This window comes from Leuciscus leuciscus, assembly GCF_965113295.1.
Source record: "Leuciscus leuciscus genome assembly, chromosome: 15".
In the NCBI taxonomy this organism is placed as follows: Eukaryota; Metazoa; Chordata; class Actinopteri; order Cypriniformes; family Leuciscidae; genus Leuciscus; species Leuciscus leuciscus.
This window is the reverse complement of record NC_138739.1, coordinates 38,883,041-38,905,704: the sequence shown is the minus strand read 5'-3', so window position 1 is coordinate 38,905,704 and position 22,664 is coordinate 38,883,041. Positions and strand designations below refer to the sequence as shown.

General features: G+C 36.3%; 1 protein-coding gene and 1 long non-coding RNA gene across 2 annotated transcripts in view; one reads left to right on the top strand and one right to left on the bottom strand.

Moving 5' to 3' along the window:
- Window positions 1-1,923: 1,923 nt before the first annotated feature.
- Window positions 1,924-22,664, bottom strand: part of tsc22d2 (TSC22 domain family 2) — a 38,568-nt gene continuing 17,827 nt past the window's right edge. The window contains exons 2-3 of the mRNA XM_082137695.1: window positions 4,577-4,628; window positions 1,924-3,802 (exon numbers count right to left, since the gene is read on the bottom strand). Of these exons, the coding sequence (XP_081993821.1) occupies window positions 3,530-3,802; window positions 4,577-4,628 (325 nt within the window). The 3' untranslated portion in view covers window positions 1,924-3,529. The remainder of the gene's footprint in view (window positions 3,803-4,576; window positions 4,629-22,664) is intronic.
- On the top strand, window positions 6,337-9,637 carry LOC309475079. The gene is made up of 2 exons (XR_014197500.1): window positions 6,337-8,718; window positions 9,586-9,637. It is a non-coding gene; the product is annotated as an uncharacterized lncRNA (long non-coding RNA).

Below are 22,664 nucleotides of genomic sequence, written 5' to 3'. Positions count from 1 at the left end.
GTGTTAGGTGTGTTTATGACAGTAACTTCAGTACACTGACACTGAACTACTACAGGAGATATTCCACGAGTCATGTCAAGCTGACACATGAAAATCAAGACATTTTAAGGCTCTTTGCATTGACAGTTAGAGCCAAGGGCAGGATATTTCCATTTCGCTTCTGAATGTAAAATATGTTAGGATTGTGCAGCTGCAACCAGTCACTACATCAAACTATAATATAATATAAAATAATATAATATAATATAACATAATATAATACAGTAGTCAACATTTGAAGTGGATCAAAACCTTTAATCAAAGTTATACATGAATTTTGAACAATACCCGTTCTTGTCTTATGACAATTTTGATGAACTTTTTTTATCCACTTCAAATGTTGACTACTGTATAATAATGGACTCCGGTCAGTTGAATTATTAGAGAATAATGCACACCTGGGGTGGTAATGTGGTCACGACCTGAAGCAGTTACACTTCGGGTGTGCATTATTTTCTATTATAAAACGGATAGTTCCAGTCCTTGATTCTGATTGGTTGAGCCGCGTTCGAAGCCGTAGTAAATCACTCAACAAACAAACATCTGTGACCGCATTACATTAGTGTTACTGCGCAACTGCCGTTTGTGATTCTTTGTTGCTGCATGTGTTGCTTAGCAACTTCTTTGGAACTACATTGCCTGGCGGAGGAATACATGTGTTACTTATAACGTTATATTTTTTGTTGCTGGTGTTTATTTTATGAATAAAATAAATATTAAAATGAATATTTTTTTGGAGTAACGTTAACCGTTTTATAAAAGCAATAAGATAAACTCCGCTCTGCGTCGTGCCTTACAACGCAGCTGTTCTAAATCCCCTGTAAAACACAGCTTCAAGGGGCTTTTGCTTAAATAATTCAACGAACCGCAAAACATTGTTCGGGTGTATTTCAAGACATGTCAGGTTTTGTCCTTTAAACGCTCTTGTGAGTAGGACTAATTCCCGTAGTGTTTCTGTACAGCCTGGCATCACCATCCACTGGCCGGGCATGAACTAATACAGTGTTTCTTGTTGTTTTCGCGGATCCGTGTGAACGGGATCGACGCTGTCTCTGCACGCAAAAATCGCAAACGAAAAACGTTTCTATTTTTATTAAAACAGATGACGGTAAAAGTACCCTGAGGTTGGGGCTGTTTACACAACACTATTTTCAACTAAAAACTGAGAACATTTTATGCGTTTTGGCAGTTCATTTACACGACAACAGCGTTTTGGCGGGCCTGAAAAAGCAAACTTTTGAAAACGGGTTTCAAAGTGCAAGTTTTTGAAAACGATACCGTTTCATGTACGATACCGTTAGTGTCTCCATGTAAACTACAAAAACATGAATTTGCGAAAACGGTGATGTCAAGCACATGTGTATTTCCTGGTCAGTCTATAGTTACATAGTGTTTCTTTACAAAGTGACTTCGCCAACTACTGACATGGCATGAATAATACAGCGCTTTTAAGTCGTTTTCACGCGGGGATCGTTTTGACAACGTCGTCATCTGTACAAAGAAAAAACGTTTCGTTTTTAGTACATTGTTGTCGTGTTAAACCCTAAAATTCATTTTCATTTGCCGCGTTTTTAGAACTCCAAAACTAAACGCTCCAAAACGCGTGATATTCTTTTTCTGTACTTTTCATTTAAAACAATATAATTATTTGTGTGTGTGTGTGAAACTCATCTTTAAAAAGTTAGCAATTCATGTCAGTTAATATACATATTAAAACCAAAGTCTAACATCATGCAGGACGAACATTCTTCCAAGTAAATCCTTTAGTGTGTGTGTGTGTGTGTGTGTGTGTGTGTGTGTGTGTGTGTGTGTGTGTGTGTGTGTGTGTGTGTGTGTGTGTGTGTGTGTGTGTGTGTGTGTGTTGCACAAGAATATTAGAAAACATTTAAAATAGTCTAGTTCTCAATGGAACAGTAATTTATTTCTGACAGAAAACTAAACGTTTCAAAACAGCACATTACAAGGGTATTCTTAAGATATTCTCAAAGGCTCAGTGATCAAGTACAATACATTTTGCTTGTATACTACATTTCCTTCAACAAAAAAAGAAAACCAAGCAATCCTAACAAAAAAAACAAAAAAAAAGTCAGACCAATGCACAATGATTGTACAATATTTCTGTTTGGCTCAAACTGGGCAACAAAAATCAAATAAAACAAACCAGATCGCTGCATCAATAGTGCAAGAGGCACAAAAGACATTATAAACGAAGGACATATGCCTTATAGGTACATGACTTTAAATGATATCTGTGAACTGCAAACACTTTTGCGGCTTTTATTTATGATGTAATCAGTGTAAACTACACCTGGGAATATAAATCGTAATTTATTTTGTACATTTTCTGCAATGTAATAAACATTTGTCTGTATATCGAGTTGTACAACAACACCATGCAAATGAAAACAGATGGCTCAATTTTTATTATTTTTTTGCGTGTTGCAGGGACTTTGCACTTTCCAAGAGACCAAACATCGTTCACAGACTGCTTAAGTTATTTTAATGAAGAAGAGAGAGAAAAAAAAAAAAGAAAGCATGAGGTAAGAAAATGGTCTGATAGATCGTGTGCAGAACATGCTAATCAGCAACAAAGGATCGTTTGACGTGACGAAGAAAAAAAACAAAAATGCGAGCGAGAAAATGTGCGAAGCAAAACGAATGTACACAGCTTTTCTTCTTTGGTTACAAATATGATCAAATTCACAGCTTCTTCCCTCCCCCCCCATCCCGCAATCCCCAAATCCATCCCAGATTTGAAAATAAAGAACGTTTCAGAATTGAAAACCGGAATTTAAGTACTCAGGGAAAGTATATAATAAAATCCAACAGAAAAAAAAAATACTTGATAACTGATGCTCACCTGTACAACTGGCTATACTTATAATACTTTACAATCTATACACATGTACATTCAAACCCCCCAAACCAATTCACCTGTACAGGACTTGTGTGCATCAGCGACGTTGTTGAAATCACCTTTAGTGTTGGAACTGTGCCATGGGGACATTATTGCCTAAAACTTATTATCTTACATTTCAGAAACCCAAAGAAAGTTTCTATATATATATATTTATATTTATATATAATAGACCTCTGTTACATTGTTCAATTTACATTATGAAAATAGCAGCCCTCTAATAAATATATGCAAACAGTAAAACTAAACAGACGAAAGGACTTAATCATGCACGCCGGCTCTGGAAAACACACCAATCTCCCAAGCTTTTCCATGCTAGTTACCCTCCATTGTTAGCTTCCAGCTAACTCTCCACTTTTCTACCGAACTCTTTTCCCAATCGCCTGCACCAAACGGCAATCTTAAGAGCCAAACCAAATTTGCTTCTCCCAAAATGATTGTCTAATACTGGGAAAGCCAAGCAGCAAGGATAGTCGAAGCATGGCTCTCCGCAAGTGGCAAACGAAAGAAATCTCCTTTGCAGGTTTTTTTTGTTTTGTTTTTATGCAAGTCTCCAGAGCCCCATGAAGGTCTTCACGCCGTGGACACGTTGGGTTGCGGGGGCAAGGCCACGAGTTCGCCTCCTTCCTGCAGGATTGCGTTGGCTGGCGTCTGTTGGGGAGAAGTGCTTCCGGGGATGTTGTTCTGGGAGGTGAGCTGAGTCAACTGCTCCGTGTTGGCCAGGGATTTTAATACTGCGTTCTCCCTCTCCAGGACCGAGTTCCTCTCGTAGAGCTCCTTGATCTGCTCCTTCAAGACCTCCACCTCCTCGCGCACCGCGTACATTAGATGGCTTTTCACGAGGTCCTGGAGAGAAGAGCGGGACCGTGATTAGGTGCATGTTTCGAGCGCTTAGAAATTTACTTTTTTTGTATTCACAATGGTTTCTTATGGATTTCAAAAGCTTTTATGCCATTCAGCCAAAAATGTAAAATGATCCCATGATTTTCTCACCCTCAAGCCTCATTCTAGGTGTGTATGACTTTCATCTTTCAGCCAAACTCAATATGAGGTATATTAAGTAATATCCTGGCTCTTCCAAGCTTTATAATGGGAGTGAATGGGACCTGAGTTTTTGAAGCCCAAAAAAGGGCTTAAATATGTTATAAAGTTGTAAATATGGATATTTTTCTTACACACACGCATGGCTGTGCTTCATAAGGCCTTTATTAACCGGATTATGGATTACTTTTATGATGGATGGATGCACTTTTTTGGGCTTCAAAATCTCAGGTAGTATTTATAAATAGATATACCCATTATAAAGCTTGGAAGAGACAGGATATTTTTTAATATAACTCTGATTATGTTCAGCTTAAAAGAAGAAATGGCTTGAGTGCGAGTATTAAATGAGATCATTTGCATTTTTGGGTGAACTAACCCTTTAACTGCTTTAAAAATGTCATGTGGTGCAACAATCAAGTGTAAAAAAATAAAATAAAATAAAAAGTATAGATTACATGTCATGAATAATTAATTGCTAAATATCATTACATTTTGGGGAGTAATAAAATAACTTGAGGATGCCTCAAGTAAAATAACAAAAATATATATTTTTAAAGAAAGAACTAAAGTACTCACCATAGCTTGCTCTATTTTGTTATCAATGGCCACAACACTGGCACCAGAGGCACTGCAGGACAAAAGCAAAAGACAATGCTTTAGACAAAGAAGAAACGAGTTTGCATTGGTGATCTCATAATCTCAAGTCCTGTCAGACACGTTACATCACGTCAGTTTAATCACACTTCTAACGAACTGCCAACTATTCATGTGCAATAACTCAGAATTGTAAATCTAGATTACGTTTCCTTGTTGTGCTTATCAGCACATATCCTATAAAACCATACATTCAGTGGCACAAGATAAAAATCAGGAACGCACACACACGTCATCGCTATATTCCATCGCCCATTAAGAAACATTCAGAATTTGTGCATAAATAATGGCGTTATGAAGGTGTGATATTATTGCATGGTGCAAGAATTGTACATATAAATAAAAAACAGCTGATATCCAGCAAAATCCTCAATGTTCCTGATGTTTACAGCACATTTAAGGTGAAAATTGTTTTTAAAAATGTATATGTGGCGTTTTTAATATGCTTTAAGACAAACCATATGCTAATTCATAAGCCAACACCATTGCTGAGTATAAAAACACGGTTTGAAATCGACTGGTGTTTCTCACTGGTGTCGTCGACTGTATAATCGACTCTTCCACTTCTTCTGAATCAGTTTCTGGTTCAAAAATACACTGTATAAGTCTGAATTAAACCAGTATTCCCACTTGCCACTGAGCAGCATTCACTACAGTGGATCAGGTTTTCTGAGCTGGTGTGAGTGAGTGGGTGGAGGCGTTTAATTTGCATATTCATGATTACACCTATACTGAATGAAGCAAGGGTTTAGAGTTACATTCAAGATATTTCAAGGCATGAATAAAATTCACACATTTAAATATGTCATTTTGGTGATCAAATATTAAATTATTGACTAGAGGGACTTTAATTTACCATACCTGGCACCATATTTACCATTTTTATAAATACATGTAAAATCACGTTTATGTTGGAAAAACCATTATTAACCAATACAAAAGAGTGACCGAATTTAAAAAAAAAAAAAAAAAAAAACGCTTCAATGTTGTTGTTAGCCTTTCACAGACACGTGTTCTTGCTCACAATCTACGCTAACTTCATCACTGAAGACGCGCGTCACATCAACATCATGTGTCATGAGCATTGCGTTAAAACGCGTTAAAACTGTCCAACTTTACACTTTAACTTCGAGTTGTTTTTATTTTTTTTGCGATGGTCTTGAGTGCAATGCGCTGCGTGAGATCTAGCGCTCATTCAAGACCATCAAGGCTTTAATATACATATATAAATTTAATATGAAGTGCTAAATACATATACTAGTCATAAGCAGCACGAGCACACGTGTTTTAGTATAAGCGTACAACTTTCAATACAAGCTTTTAGTACATCTAGTTCGCGCGGCGTACGTGACATTCCCCTCATTCCACAATAAACCCAACATGTACGAGTCTAATATAATAATCATATTACATAGATACACCTTTCTCACACTTATGCTCTTTTACATAGACACACAACTCAAATAAGAATAAAAAATAAGTGTATCTTCGGAAAAAGCCACCCGAAGCACAAGCACATCTCAGCCATTACTCAAGAGTCTACCTATAGAAAACATCGCGCGATTTAATTCCGTTATGAAATCATAACATTTACCTGCATCGTGCCCTGTATGCTATTAGTCTGGCGGAGTATGTAGGAGAGGATCCGGGGGAGTACGGTAGACAATAGCTCATTTTGCAGCGCATGTTGGAGATGAGTTAGTCTCAGATGCAGAAGTGTGTGTTAGTAGTGAAGGAGCTCCTCAGCATTTAAGGAATCTGTGGTCTCGAGGGGGGCGTGGCTTCGGAGAGAGGCGGAGTCACACGTTCCACGCGCTTCGGTGTTTTTGGAACGCTGTCGCGCATGCGCAGCAGCGCCGCTTCAGTTTATGCCTGAACTCGCTCTCCTCTATCCTGCTTTCTTCATCGCGATTGTTTTATTAAACAAGATGTACATTGCACACAAAAACCATTCAGATGACTTTTCAATGCATTTTAAGAAAACACATTTAAACACATCTTACAGTAGAAACATGAAGGTTTAAGGAGGAAAAAAGAAAAACTTTTATTTTCAGTACATATGCTTAAATACGTTTACAAAGAAAAAGTAGATCTGTAGTTTCTATTTATACAGATGGTTAACATGCACAAACCTGAAATACATTTCAATTTGGTTTAAAGGTGAATAAACAGCATTCCTTGAATCTTACACTCATAACAGAATATAAACAGACACAAAAGGGTCATTTTCCTGGGATTCAGTGCCTTTTGTGTCCCCAGTAAAGATCATGATCTCACTTCAAATGTTGAACAATATTAATGTTAAAGCTGTCTTGCTCTTAAATAACTCCATTTGAAAGTTGAACATGAGACATTTAACAGCATTTTGAAGCACCACATATCAGCATTTCTCCTCGGTCCACCCTGTTATTGTTGAATACATTCTCTATAAATTAAAGTATAAAAAATTTTAATGGCATTATATCATAAAGCTGTCATCACTTCTTTTGGAGGGAAATCAACTTGGGCGAGTGAGCGAGATCCTCGATTACTACAAATTAGAAATATACAAATATTTCTAGACATTTTATCTTTCAAACTTGATGTGGTCAACCTTAGTACGTCCACCCTGTTAAGGGAAATATGAAAAAGTTAGTAGAAAAATAATAATTTTAATATAAAAATATTTTATCATATTTAATAAACCGATGTTAGCTTGTTTTTGCTCATTGGCTGATTTTAGGTCAGAATGTCCACCCTGTTAAATCAGAGAGAGAGAGACACAGAGAGTGAACTTATGTTTAAAGCTGAAGTAGTGCATTTAAAGTTATTTGTCAAAGTTTTAATATTGTAAAGTCCCGTTCAAAATAAAGTAAAATTGTAACTGGATGTCCATAAGAAATCATCCATCCATCCATCCTTTATACCACTTGTCCTGTTAAGCCGTTTATTTTTTGTTTGTTTTTTTACAATAATTTGATCAAATCAGGCAAAAAAAAAAAAAAAAAAAAAAGTATAATTCAGTGACAATGAACATTTACAAGAGTATCAATATTTGTATTACATTAAAAAGTAAACCAAAAAAAACATTTTATGCTTTAACACTTTATTTGTTATTTTTCTAACAGGGTGGACATTTTTGTTTAATAAATGGTTACATTTTATTTGAGCTTGACTAGAATATTTTTTCAAATGCTTTACATGACCCGATCATGACTAAACAAACATGTCTGTATGATGGCCAAAAGCCACCGAACACCAGGAATGACCCCCCCCCAAAAAAAGTGTTTTTCATTCACATGTATCTGTACAGTGCATTCAAGGACGAGGACAGCGAGAAGTCACCGGTCTCCAATTTAAAATGTGTGCACTCAGTGCTCCTACAAACAAGCTGAAGACTTCTCTAGGTACACGACGTGCTTTCTAGGACTTATCCTGGTGTCAGCTCCGACAGTAACAGCTCCCTGATCAGGGAACTGGACCACAGGCACGTCAAACACACGAGCATGGCAAACCCAAACATGCACACAATAAAGGCGTGTCCCAAAGTGCATCAAGTGCCTTTAACTTTCACAATCCTGTGCAACTAAAGCCAACGCGTTCCTTCAGGCAGTAAAACTGCTGTCAAGCAGATCTCAGCCTACAAGAATCCTCCATTAAATGGCCGATGGTGATTAGAAACCATTCATGTGTAAATCCTAATTTCATGAATGCATTAGCATTAAAAAGCAGGGACATCACTTCTGCTCTCAAGTCAAAAAAAGTGTGAAAGCTGCAATTAACCCCGAGTACGTCTCCGGTGGCCACGGGGTCTTTGTTGCCAAGAAGACTGGCTGCGTATGAATACGGCATGTGTCTATATATACACACACACACACACCGACTGACTATATAAACCTTTCTAAATCTGGAGTTGTTTACCCAAATACGACCTTTAGGAAAGACTGTCCGGATTGTACACACAAGTTTCCACAAGATCCGGAGTTTCTACTTTCTAGGAAACGAATCAAATAATACAATCATGACTCAATCTCACTGAATTTGCGCTAGTTGTTGCCAGAATATTGCAGTGGCTTAAGTTGGAAGTCTACGGAAGCGTATTGCATTCACTTGAGAGAAAAAAATCTACTCTGTTTTTCTGAATTAATGAGTTAATTATCTCAGAATTACTAGATAATTTTTCATAAAAAAAAATTTTATTCTGTTTTTCTGAATTAACGAGTTAATTATCTCAGAATTACGAGATAATTTTTCATGAATAAAAAGTTTTTGCTCTGTTTTTCTGAATTAATGAGTTAATTATCTCAGAATTATGAGATAATTTTTCATAATTTTTTTTTTTATTCTGTTTTTCTGAATTAACGAGTTAATTATCTCAGAATTACGAGATCATTTTTCATGAATAAAAGTTTTTGCTCTGTTTTTCTGAATTAATGACTTAATTATCTAATTAAGTCATTAATTCAGAAAAACAGAGCAATTTTTTTTAAATGAAAAATTATCTCAGAATTCTGAGATAATTAAGTCATTAATTCAGAAAAACAGCAAATATTTTTATTTAAAGAAAAAATTCTCATAATTTTGAGATAATTAAGTCATTAATTCAGAAAAACAGAGCAAAAACGTTTTATTCATGAAAAATTATCTCGTAATTCTGAGATAATTAACTCGTTAATTCAGAAAAAGAGCAAAAACGTTTTTTTCATGAAAAATTATCTCGTAATTCTGAGATAATTAACTCGTTAATTCAGAAAAACAGAGCAAAAACGTTTTATTCATGAAAAATTATCTCGTAATTCTGAGATAATTAACTCGTTAATTCAGAAAAACAGAGCAAAAACGTTTTTTTCATGAAAAATTATCTCGTAATTCTGAGATAATTAACTTATTAATTCAGAAAAACAGAGTAGATTTTTTTTTCCTCAAGTGAATGCAATACGCTTCCGTAGAAGTCAGATTATAATCCTTCAAAAACTATCAAGATATCAAGAGTTAAAAAACAAATTTTATAACCTCTGGCACTTGATTAACAGACGCAGAATTATTTGTACACTTTTTTTGCTGAGTTCGTTAGTATGAATTAGGGGTCGACCGATATATCGCCAAGGCCAATATTTTAACATTTTTAAAATATCGGCAGATACGTTTTTCTGATTGTCCGATGTGTTGGAAGTGGGACTTTTATTTTGACGGCGCTCTGGACTTTTATTTTGACTGGCGGGTATATTTGTGGCAATAGCCAACAATACATTGTATGGGTCAAAATTATCGATTTTTATTTTATGCCAAAAATCATTAGGATATTAAGTAAAAGATCATGTTCCGTGAAGATATTTAATACATTTCCAACTGTAAATATGTAAAACATTTATCTTTGTGAGTGAGTGCAGCACAGTCGCCAACACAAATGCACAACTTTAAAGGCGATTTTCTCAATGTTTAGATTTTTTTTGCACCCTCAGTTTCCAGATTTTTAAATAGTTGTATCTTGACCAAATATTGTCCTATCCTAACAAACCATACATCAAAGGAAAGCTTATTTAATCAGTTTCCATACGATGTATAAATCTCAATTTCAAAAAATTGACCCATGTGACTGGTTTTGTGGTCCAGGGTCACATACAGGCTTTATATCGCCAATAAAAAAAACAATATCGGCCGACCACTAGTATGAATGAGCATAACACACCTGTAAATCGTGGGATTATGTAGTTCTTGCAACATCAATAGACATGACATCATCTCATCTCATTCTCAGCGCCCTGTTTTACACCGTATGGTTTATGAGTATGTCGAGTAGATTATATCTACATGTTGCATCGTGACTAACAAAAGAAAACTTGAATTCCAGTCTGTTCCAGCTAACTTCCTCCTGTATAAATGACTACACTGGGGAAGTTCTGGAGAAAAGACTCTGAAATTAGTAATGAAAACAAACATGGATATACGTGGAGAGGAACACGTACAAACAATTCTTCTGAACTCACAGGGAATTCATATAAAAAAATATATATATTTCCATCTCAAGTCCAAACTTGTTTTTTAAATTGCTTCCTCGTGATGAACTTGGTGTTTTAATGCCACTCCAACTTTATTGCCAATTTTCATGGAGATTAACAAGTTGAAATACTATAGAAGAGCAATTTAAAAATGTAAATAAGGTATTAAAAGGTATTAATATAATGGACTCAGGGTTTAAGCTGTTCCTTCAGAGGGTTTGCTAAATAATATTTGCTAAAAATTTATATTTTAAGAGAACTTAACCCTCCTGTTACCCTCAAATCTACCAACATTTTTTACCCACTGGGGTCAATTTGACCCCAGCAATTGAAACCCCCAGAATGTGATTAAATAATAATAAATAAATAAAAATAAGTTAAGGTTTTAAGAATTCAACTGATTAGACATGTTTGTTCACATGGGAGATGTGCAGCTTTTTATTTTTCTTATTTTTTTCAAAAAGTAGACTCATACTTCCATAATTTTTATTTTGTTTTTTATTTAAAAAGTTTGCTTTAATAAACCATAAGTTCAACCAAAAAACCCTATCTGTTTTCATTCATTTAAGGGTCACTGTAGCTGATGATTATAATAAAATGATTGTTTAATACCGTATACCGTGAAACTCTCATACCGTTACAACCCTAAGTTAAAGCTATCTTTTTTTGTTTTATCAGCATTAATGACAGACACATATTAGGCTGCTGTCACTTTAAGAGCTAGTGCATGGATCCATTATACTGTTGAGCGTATCAGCTGCTTATGTTTATTTAAGGCATTGGCCTAACCGACTGTGTTTACCGGGATACTTGCCAAGAATCATAATTTTGACATAAGTGTGTGTGTTTTTGACCGTTAAAGCGCTATAATCCATGAAAAAGTACTCAGAAGACGCAGCGACTCAAACTCGCAGTGCTTTCTGAGATGGAGCAGCATTTACTGATCACAGAGCCGCTCTTCACTAACACACTCTCACGCTGTGCATATATTCATTTAAAATAAAAAATCAATAAAAAATCCACAAAAAAAAAAGTTTGCGGTTTCGATTTTGGTTTAATCGTGCAGACCTAGTGTGGACTAGGGGTGGAACGGTACATGTATTCGTATTGAAATACGAACCGTGACGCCCGTACCGCTTCGGTGCATGAATATACACGGAGAATACACGGTATAAAATTAAATAAAACTCACGTGCAAATTAAGTAATGTAATGCGGAACTACTGTTATATACGCGGGTTCTTTAGGGACAACTAATCTGTAGCTCCAACTTAGCTCTGAAGCAGAGCCGTTAAATATGTTTTTCAACGGCTCTGCTCTGAAGCTCCGTGGCTATAATGGACAGGCTGCGATGTCAAGTTTGCAATGCTGGAATATGTTGTGTGCGTGCGTGCGTGAGAGAGAGGCGCGGGCGCGATCGAACAGTGGAAACATAAAAACATACTCCGTCATTTTGTTCATAGGACATCATTCAAACTGCAAAGTGTTTACTTATATTTACTCGCAATAAAACACAACATTGTGCTTTTGTCAAACTGTAACCTACTACAACTGTCACCCAACACAGTAAGTTACACATTCTACATTGATTAAAAAAGAAAATCTAATTTGTTTTTAATGGTAGTATTATTTTATACAGAAATAAATTTATAATTCAGATGAGAATAAAGTTAGTGTTAATTAAAATTAAGGAAAACAAATATATTGATCTGAAATATAGCAAATTAATTTTAAATTCATTCAGGTACAATTACCAAACAGATCTCAAGGTCTTTTTGTCTTTTTATTAATTTAATTAATAAACGAATTATATAAAACCATTGTCAGTGCACTACAAATAAACTGGTTCTATGCCTTTACTTTATTGAACCGAACCGTGACTTCTGTGTACCGTTCCACCCCTAGTGTGGACGGTGTCGGGATTCAGGATGTTTGCTAACAGTTTATCGCTGCAAAGGTATTTCCAACATCTTTTTATCCCTAAAACAAAGAACGAAAAAGACCTCCGCTGTGAGTATACCAGGGCTTTTAAACATCACCGTTTCAGCCAGTTATTTTAGCCATCCAAAAATATTTTTGTTGCCAAAATTTTCATGCATCGCTACGAGAAACGTTTAACTTTTAACTTGAGCACTTGGCATTTCAGAATGGCCTGTGGTGCGTGAGATGCTGCAAAAAAAAAAGAAAAAAGAAAGATGCAAGTGCAACAGTCAAGCATATACATATGAGAGTTAGGCCTATCTAGGTATATAACAGCGTATAAGCATATGTTCACATAGAAATACAAAGGAAAAGCAGCTGAGTCAAATGAGAAACCGCAGTTTGAAATGCCGTACAGTCGTTCAGAGGGTCTCTTCCCCCAGATGCCCTGTAAGGCATGTGAAGTTTATGTAATTCCTTCAGCTCCAAATCAAAGCCATGAGAGATTCATCCTCAACACCCATTTGCTGTAAACAAGTCCAGAGTCTTGAGAGACGCCGCTAATTAACTCGTTGAGCTGTTGCATAATGTTTTGGGACAGGACACAGCTGGCCTAGAATCAGTGACCTCCTACCGCTGGTGGACTCATGTGGATCAGCCAATGGTCCTGTTACCGCCTCCATCCGCTCGCTCTACAACAGGCGCCTCCTGCTGTTCGCCGATGTGAATATAGTAGCTTAGTTAAAGCTTATTTAAATCTGCAAGCATTCATTGTTTAATGGGGACAATTAGGATAGATATGCTGATGAGTCTCTACACTATGAAAACACTTTTTCAATTGAATAGTTCTTCTAAATGAAAATTCTGTCCTCATTTACTCACCCTTAAGTTGTTTCAAATCCGTATGAATTTCTTTCTTCTATTGAAGACAAAAGGAAGATATTTTGAAGAATGTCGGTAACCAGACAGTTGATGAACTCCACTGTAATAAGTAGGAACTTATAACCCAACTTCCATAGTAGGAAAAACTAAACCATCAACTGTTTGGTTACCGGTATTTTTCTAAATATCTTCCTTTGTCTTCAATAGAAGAAAGAAATTCATACAGATTTGAAAGAACTTAAGGGTGAGTAAATGACAGATTTTTCATTTTGAAGTGAACTATTTCTTTAATGAATCAATTAATGACTCAATCTAACATTGAATCATTTTGCTTGTCAAACTGTCCAACAACCCATACACTTAGTCAGCTGTCAACAGTGCAAAAGGCAAAAGTCAAGTGAAGTGACGTAAAGGCCAAGTATGGAATTTGTACTTACTTGGAATTTCTACTCTGCATTTAACACACACAAGTGCACACACTAGGAGCAATGAGTAGTGAACAGACACACACACACACACACACACACACCTGGAGCAGTGGGCAGCCATTCACAAAGTCAAGTGCTCATACTCAATGCCAAGCACATGGTGTCCAAAAGAGGGGCTCTTAAAGGGATATTTCAGCGCTGGAAAGATGAATGTGTATTTAAATTGGGTCATTTATGTAGTAGAAATGTGAAATTATTTTAGAAGTTGGTGCCTTCTAGACTGAGAAAAGCAAGAAAATGTATTTTTGGCTCATGTGGATGAAAGACAACAACACCCAGAATGCACTTGCTTCGCTGCCCTACGAGGACACTCCCAAGCCACGCCTACCGGTTACAGAGGGCAGTATCGGAAGAAATGATACAACTAGGCTACTAGTCGACTCGAAACTGAAAAGACGCCGTTTTCTCGTGAGAGAAATCGGCTAATCGGTGAAGTATCCCTTTAAGTAGCCATTTTATTTTTTACAGTCAACCCGACTTCTAAGAATACACTGATTTTATTGAAGGTAGTCGTGACAATTTCCACATTGAAAATCAAAAATCAATCTTACGTAAGATCCTTCTCTTTAAGAAATATCTTTAATGAATTGGATTTAGACTGATTTGCTGTGAAGAATAAAGCTTGTTTCTGTCGAGGTCTCCCAACAGCATACATCCCAGTTGAGAAAATGGCTATTTGCAGGATATTTTGTTTACTTTGATTACATAACACAGTTCAAAGTTCTGTCATTATCCAAGTCTGGCTATTTTTAGAAGTAAATGCACAATTGAACTTTACCTGTTGGATAAGCAGCTTTCTTGATCTACTTCTGACAAGCTATAGAAACTAGTTCATATCTTTGCTCTGTTGGTTTCTTTCTTCATTCTTAAATTTAAAACAAGATGCAAGGCTGAATTTGCTAAATAATTAAATTACCAAAATTAAACAATCTCTTATTTGAACTCTGACTTTTAAATGGTCAACAATGTGCTTCAATTAGCCAGTCAATGCAGTTTCCAAGAATATCCGAGAGAAAAAAGGTCAAACCAATTCAATTATTCATCAGGTACAATTGATTGCATAATCTTAATTAGTAAGGAAATCTTTACAAAAAGAGAAATGGAACCATTCAGGTTCACCAAAAAAAAAAAGTAGCTTCTGTTGAACCAAAAGAGCGACATTTGGCAAACTGCCCAAATTGCTCTTTTCACCACAAAATAAGTAGACTGATAACATGTCAGGGTAAGTTGAGTTATGGAAAGTTGAGTTATGGAAGATTTTCAGTAAATAACTGACTAGATTCATTGCATGGAGAAGGGCAGCTTGAACTTTCTGCAAAATATCTCTTTATGTCTGGCAATCAAAGATTAGATTTTATTTATTTGGGTGAACAATTCCCTCAAGATAACTATTCAGGTCACACTTCAGATTAGGGTCCAATTCTCTCTATTAACTATGACTTTTGCCTCAAACTCCTAATTACTGCTTTTTATTAATTAGTAAGGTTGTTAAGTGATGTAGAATATGGTCATGCAGAATAAGGCATTAATATGTGCTTTATAAGTACTAATAAAAAGCTAATATCCTAGTAATACGCATGCTAACAAGCAACTAGTTAATAGTGAGAATTGGACCCTAAACTAAAGTGTTACCAATATTCTACATTCATTTGCAAATATATTGTAATTCTGGAACAGCGATGACTCACAGATATAACTGGTGGAATCAGTATCACTAACGACAATTAATTCTACCGAAAAATGATTTACAGTAAAAATGCAAATATTCTCAAATAAAAGTATTTTCATGGAAACTGCCTGTAACCAAAAGCCCTGGAGTGTTTGGACGAAGATAAAAGAGCAGGATAAATAGTCAAATAAGACATATCGCACGCTTTGCTTGTACCATAAATACTGTCAGAGAGACGTCAAACTAATGACAAGCATCAAACATACAAAAAAAAAAAACTGTCCTAATGATTTAGAACAATTATTCTCATGCTTTTCCTAAAAGTGCTGCAACCACCAACAAAGCTGTTAAATTGTTTTATAGTTTTGCATTAGGGCCGTAAATTTCCATGTCTAAAGACGTTTCCATTTTAAACATTTCCATTTGCACGTAAAGTGACAGCCCTATTCTGAATATAAGATGTCAATTCGGTTCATCTAATTATGAAAAACTGCAGAAATTCAGGTGAGTCACAGCACAATAAATCAGTCACTTAGACCTGCTTACAAATGCATATGGGTCACAAAACAAAAAGCCTCAGATTTTCTTTCAGGGCAATGACTTGACTAGTGTAAACGGTTGAACACTGTGCTTCTGTGGGGACAGGAGCGAACATGTAGCAAATATCAGAAATCTGACATGAATACCATACTTCCCACCAGAGTTATGAGTCACGCTAATTTTCAATCTCTCTGGCTCGCTGTCAGCACAACCCTGCCTTTTGTTCAAGAACCAACGACTTCTCAATCATAATCAAATGTCAATTTGTGCCTTTGAGGTTTAAGAAAGCCCAGGACTCAATGTACTTTAAAACCACATAAAAAAAAAACTAATATATCAAAAGGAAAGAGAAATAGATCAACAAATGACACATTTTAATCAGACATTTACCGAGGACTCTTAGAGCCAATTAAAAATCTGTTCAGGAGCTTAAGGATGGGAAAGACTACATGACTTAAGTCTGAACAGATTTTAAAACACTAGGCATCATACACTTGCAAACGTTGTTAATGTTACAGAGGAAAAACGAGCAAGGATCACACACACACACACACACTACCAGACTTTCAGGTTGTTCCAAATGCAACAAACTCATGCAAAATAGTTTGGTAGGAGATGCATGAAAAATGGTGTTGAAAAATTCTCCAATTGGATGGAGACTGAAATAAATCTGTCCAACATACAAATTGTGATTTTCAATTAAATCAGTCAAGTCAAATATGCCAGCTCTGACATTTGGCAACTAGCATAGACTCGTCCAGACTGTAAATCAGGGCAAAAATGTGGGCAAAAGTTGTGTATTCCGGCCTTTACTGAGGTTACACATCATATCTTCTTGATCAGCCCTTTCTTTGTGTGTATGACGAGTGCCCTTAAAGATGCCAAAGCAAAACCTGCCAAAGCAAAACCTGTCAACAATGGACCATTTTCACATTTCCAGGGCTCTCAGGAGTGGAAGGAGTCATAGTTGGGGTACACTAGTGGTCAAGAGGAGACCACAGCAACAAACATATTCCCATTTTGTCCAATAGAAAACGAAAAAATACATGATAGTAATTCCACGACTTTACAAAAGAGGAAAAAATTGAAAGAGAGATTGATTGCGATGTTCAGAAGAGAGAAAGACGTCAAATTCACCATCACTTTCTCAGCTGTTGTATTAGAAACTCCCTCACGGCAGTGTTAACTAGGGCTGAACGATTTTGTAAAATAATCTAATTGCGATTTAGTTTTACCAATATTGCGATTGCGATTTAATATGCGATTATTTTTTAAGCTCTTTATCTTTTCTATTATTCAACAAAAACAAGCAATAAATCATTGTAAAATAGGGAAGGGAATCTTTAGGCACCTCATGAGCCGATAAAAAAAAAAAATCTTTAATTGATCTTAATAAAACTTAAAATATTTAATTACATAATTATAAGTAGGCCTACTTATAATAATTACACATTAAAAAACTAAATTAATTCAATTACATGTTAATAATTTTAACAAATATAGCTTCAAAACAAATAACAAAGAGGGGGAAAAAATATTACAAGCAATAAACAGTGCTTTCAGTATTTAAGAGTAGGCTGTCTGAACGTTTCTATCCCTTTTGAAATTATAAGATGTGGTTTGTCCTGTATGTTTAATAACTTAAGATATAACTGACTGTCACATTAATTTCGCGTCATAAAAGCATTTTGAGATGCAAACATTTAACCACGTAGACGGAGTCGCTCACAGCCGCATGCTCAAGCACTCTTCGCAAAGCGCGCGTGAGTATTTGAAATTGAAAGCAGCTTCTGTCTGTGATTTTCATATTTTTAATATATAAGCCAACTGCATTCCAAGACATATGATGCCTTCGTAGAACATTTGTAAGTAAAATACCGGCGGGCGAGACCGCGCACTACAAAAGTAACATCACGCAGACCGCGCGTCTCATATCTTGTGCAGTGAAGACCGCGAATGTCCTTGTAATTCGCTTCAACTTTTCCGAACTTTATTAAAGATTATTTCTCGTACGGTTCGAGTGATGTCGTGTGTGTGTGTGTGTGTGTGAGAGAGAGAGAGAGAGAGAGAGAGAGAGAGAGACAGAGGAATTAGAAGCAAGCAGAATACGGTTGTTTATAAAGCACACGCATCATCACGTAGCCTATCTGTGTTTAAAACTAAGCTCAGACATAAATCTGAAATTATCTTAATCGATACAGAATCGTTGGAGAGAATCTATAACACAATATCACATAAATTAAACATAAACTGTTATTTCCTGTAGCCAGGCCTATATGCGTAGCGTGCCAAGTTGATGCTTCATCTGCAATACAGACTGGTTTACTCTCGAGTGTCATGTGACCAGACTGTAATCGCAGCTTTGCGGTTAAAAAAAATCGCATTTCATCATATCGCGATATTATCGCAAATGCAATTAATCGTTCAGCCCTAGTGTTAACTACTTTTTAGTCATTTAATGTAACATTATAGTGTTATAGATGTACATTACATTTCTTAAAAATGAAAATATAAAAAAGTAGCTATATTTACAATGTAATAACTGCATAAAAAGGGTGTTACTTTTAACAAATGTTAAATCCGTCATTTAAAACACTTAAATAAGAGTTTAAAAAGACAATTGTTTTTTTATATAAAGTTAACAGTTGTAATGTTATTTTAGAAATTCAATCTTTTTGAGGAAATAAACCCTTCAAATCCACCTATTCAGTTTGTGTTGAAGTGTGAAGGGTTAAATGAAAGACGCACGTTTTCTCCATTTCTCCAGAAACGCTGATAAAATAGCAAGCGCTGTTCATTATGGAAAACGCAAGTAACATTATTGGACATTGTTGCCAATTTATTATCCATATATAATGAAGAGCTTAATTTGGTGCAGAAAGCCAAAGCTTTTTAAAGCATTTCATCCGCAGAGATTACAAGCGATCCACCCGGATGACAGCATCAACACCAAGAGGCTACAGCTTTACTGCTGGAATTGTTGGCCGTTTTATGTTACGCTTTATTTGAGAAGACAGTCATTTTGCAGAATTACTGGTCTCGTTACCAACTCGTTACGCACAACTGCTGTAATTCTGCAGAATAGCTACATTTTCCCCGAACAAACCACAAGTTTATTACGGTCTGTTACATTTCATCGGCTGCAGTTCCAGTCTATTGATATGATTAATTATCAACATTGCTTGGTGGGTTAAAACATGCCACGATCGCGGTTATAATTTGGAAGTGACTGTCCCTAATTTGTCATGATATGACGGCTTAAATTTCATTTTGTTGGTGTTGCGTGTCATACATTTTGCAACCCGGCCAGTTATCACCATATTCCACTGAAAAAAACACATTTATGAGTAATGAGGATTTGCATTTTATCACATTTTGCTTTAGTTTGGTGATAACTCTCACACTCACATAACAGTTGCATTTCTTGTCAAGGGTAACTTAGTTTAGTTAAGGCTGAGTTTACTTTTTCCTCGTTGAGGGAAGGGGATAAGAGGGCCAAGGTTCAAGAGTCATGGTTCGCTACTGCTATCAACTCGCATACGTGTGGTTAAGGAAATAACGTCTATATCAGCAGGTATCAATAGTCTATATTCGGCATTCAAATAGGGAAACCGAAAACTAGGATGCAGATATACAAACCGTAGACAAAGCAGCGCTAGCTTAGCATTTTGAATAACAATCAAAAGTATTGAGTCATGAAAATATTCAGGCCCTGGAATGCTCAGGTAAGATGATGTCAAATGAAAATCTCCTTCTGTACGTGCTGTCTTGTCTTTGCTTAATTTCGCTTTTTATTCCCGTGCACTGTAGTGTTGTCATAAGTAGTGTTGTCACGATACTAGAATTTCTAACTTCGATACGATACCTTGAAAAATATCGATATTCGATACCATTTTCGATACCACGGAGAAAAAAACTGCCACAATATTACGTTTTTTTTTTTTATTATTTAAAGCTAAATATAACAAGTCTAGAACATGACAATGAGGGATATTTTACATGAACAAAAATGTCCTGAAGTAGTGCACTTGTTCAAAAGCATTAATGCTGGTTAATACATTAACGTTATTTGATGAACAGATTTAAACACAAACGTGTGTGCATTATATGCGATAACAATACTATTAGTGCTTTTAACAATACAGATTGTGTCAAAGCACTTAACAGTATCAAATTGGAGGATATAGTGTCAGTTATATCCGGATATGTATAATAATAAGATAAAACATAACATTTTCAGTTAAAGGCATTTCATTATTGAATTCAAAGATGTCATTCAATAGCTCAGTTTAGTTTAATTAGTATCTGTGTAATCAAATTGATGATAAGATATGAAGGCAAATTGCAGAATTAAATACAAATTTTTGAATAAAGTTAAATAAGCACAAGTTAATTTACATTTGACCACAGTTAAAATATTTAACGTTACTTGTCTAAGATTTCTCAGTCAGATTATATTAATTTTAAGAATTACGGTGAAAAAACGAGACAACACACACTCATATCAACAACAATACTAGGCCATCTTGGTTAATGTTTCAGAAATGTTAAAATGAGAAGAGTTACCAACCTCTCGAAATTATTTATATAGATCCCGATGTCGGTCTTTCAGGTGCTTTGCTATATTAGGCCCCGATCACACTAACGCGTTTTTCAGGTTCGATCACGCGCCTACACAGCACTCATCATCACACAGAACGAGCAGTGCGCTGCGTTTGTTATGTTGCTCGGCAACCACTGAAACAGCTGTCCTGTCAGTCAAGTAAACGTCAAATCAGCCTTTTATTAACTTTATTTACTTTCTGTTAACATTGTGGTAGTTACGGTTCGTGAAGTCGTTATAAGCTCCTGGTAACCCGCGAGAGCACCACAAGTTTATCCTCCATCATCGCACTCTCCGGGCGTTCAAGCAACTAGCTTTCATCATTAAAACAGAAGACCCGCGAGGCGCAGCAGGCACATAAACAGCGCGCAGAACGCTCGCTGGAAACCAATTGAAAATAGGCGCCTCTCACTGCAAAAAACACGTCAAGTGTGATCGGCCCCATTCACTTCACTTTTGCTATTTAACCAGAGCGAATGAGACGAGTGCGCGTGTGGTGTTTGTCAACGCGCCTTTGGAGAGAAGTGAAAGTGACAGCTCGGCTAGTATCGATACTTCAGGAAATTAGTATTGGTATCGTTCAGATATTTCAGTATCGATATTTATCGAAATATCGATATTTTTGACAACACTAGTCATAAGAACCGACTTTTACCGAAATTTAGAAAATGAGACGATACCAGCATTTCCCTCAAGCATTTTGAGCGCTGTTGAACGGATTCTTAAACACCTGGTTGGCCATTGTGTTCACGCGCTCAACATATATGTCTGTGATTGGCTACAATGGTCAACGTTTTCAAAGGAGGCGTCTATAAGCGGATCCCTAATATATCCACTGATGGACGGATCCGCTGATAGACACCGCTTTCAAAAGTTCACGTGCGTATCTGTGTAAGCCCTCGGTGAAGAGCGTCAAAGACAACATGTTTCTGAAGCATTGATCATTGCAGCCAATCAGAGACATATGTTGAGCGGGTGAACACAATGGCCAATCAGAGACATATGTTGAGTGGGTGAACGCAATGGCCAATCACAGACATATGTGTTGAGCGGGTGAACGCAATGGCCAATCAGAGACATATGTGTTGAGCATGTGAACACAACGGCCAATCAGAGACATATGTTGAGCGGGTGAACACAACGGCCAATCAGATCAGAGACATATGTTGAGCGGGTGAACACAACGGCCAATCAGAGACATATGTTGAGCGGGTGAACACAACGGCCAATCACAGACATATATGTTGAGCATGTGAACACAAGTTCAAGTTAAAAATTTATTTAGCCATTTCAACATTACAGTTGATATGAATTTGTCTTGGTATGCTCACATATACAACTTAATTAACAACAACACACTAACACAACAACACATTCCACACATACCTCACATACCCCCCAATAACATCAAATACACAGTAGTGATCGACCGATGTATCGGTTTACCGATATTTTTACCGATATTTAAGCATTTTCCCATAATCGGGTATCGGTTTTGTAATATCGGATTCGCCGATAAACGGCGCCATCTTGTGGCCGTTTTGAGAATTCCGCCATTGCAGCCCGCGTCTGAGGAGATCAGTCAACAACAACTCTGTGCACAGGTAAAACATATGTTCTGCTTGCTTTGCTTTAATTTTTCAACTTTATTTAACATAACAGACATGCAGAAATGAGATTTGAGACATGAATGCCTGATATAGCCTAGTTTATTTATGCAGCTTGGTTCTAAAAAATTGAGACGAACTCATGGAGTCACGTAGCGTAATCCGTCATGTCCTGCCCCAATAAAGACGTAACTTTACATGAATTAAATAAAACAGACATGAATGAGTGCATGTTGAAAATAAAAGCACTGAATTTAATTCTCTATCAGTTGTATTTGCTCACCATTAGTCTCGAGAAAAAAGTTCGTTCATATTGCTGAGCAC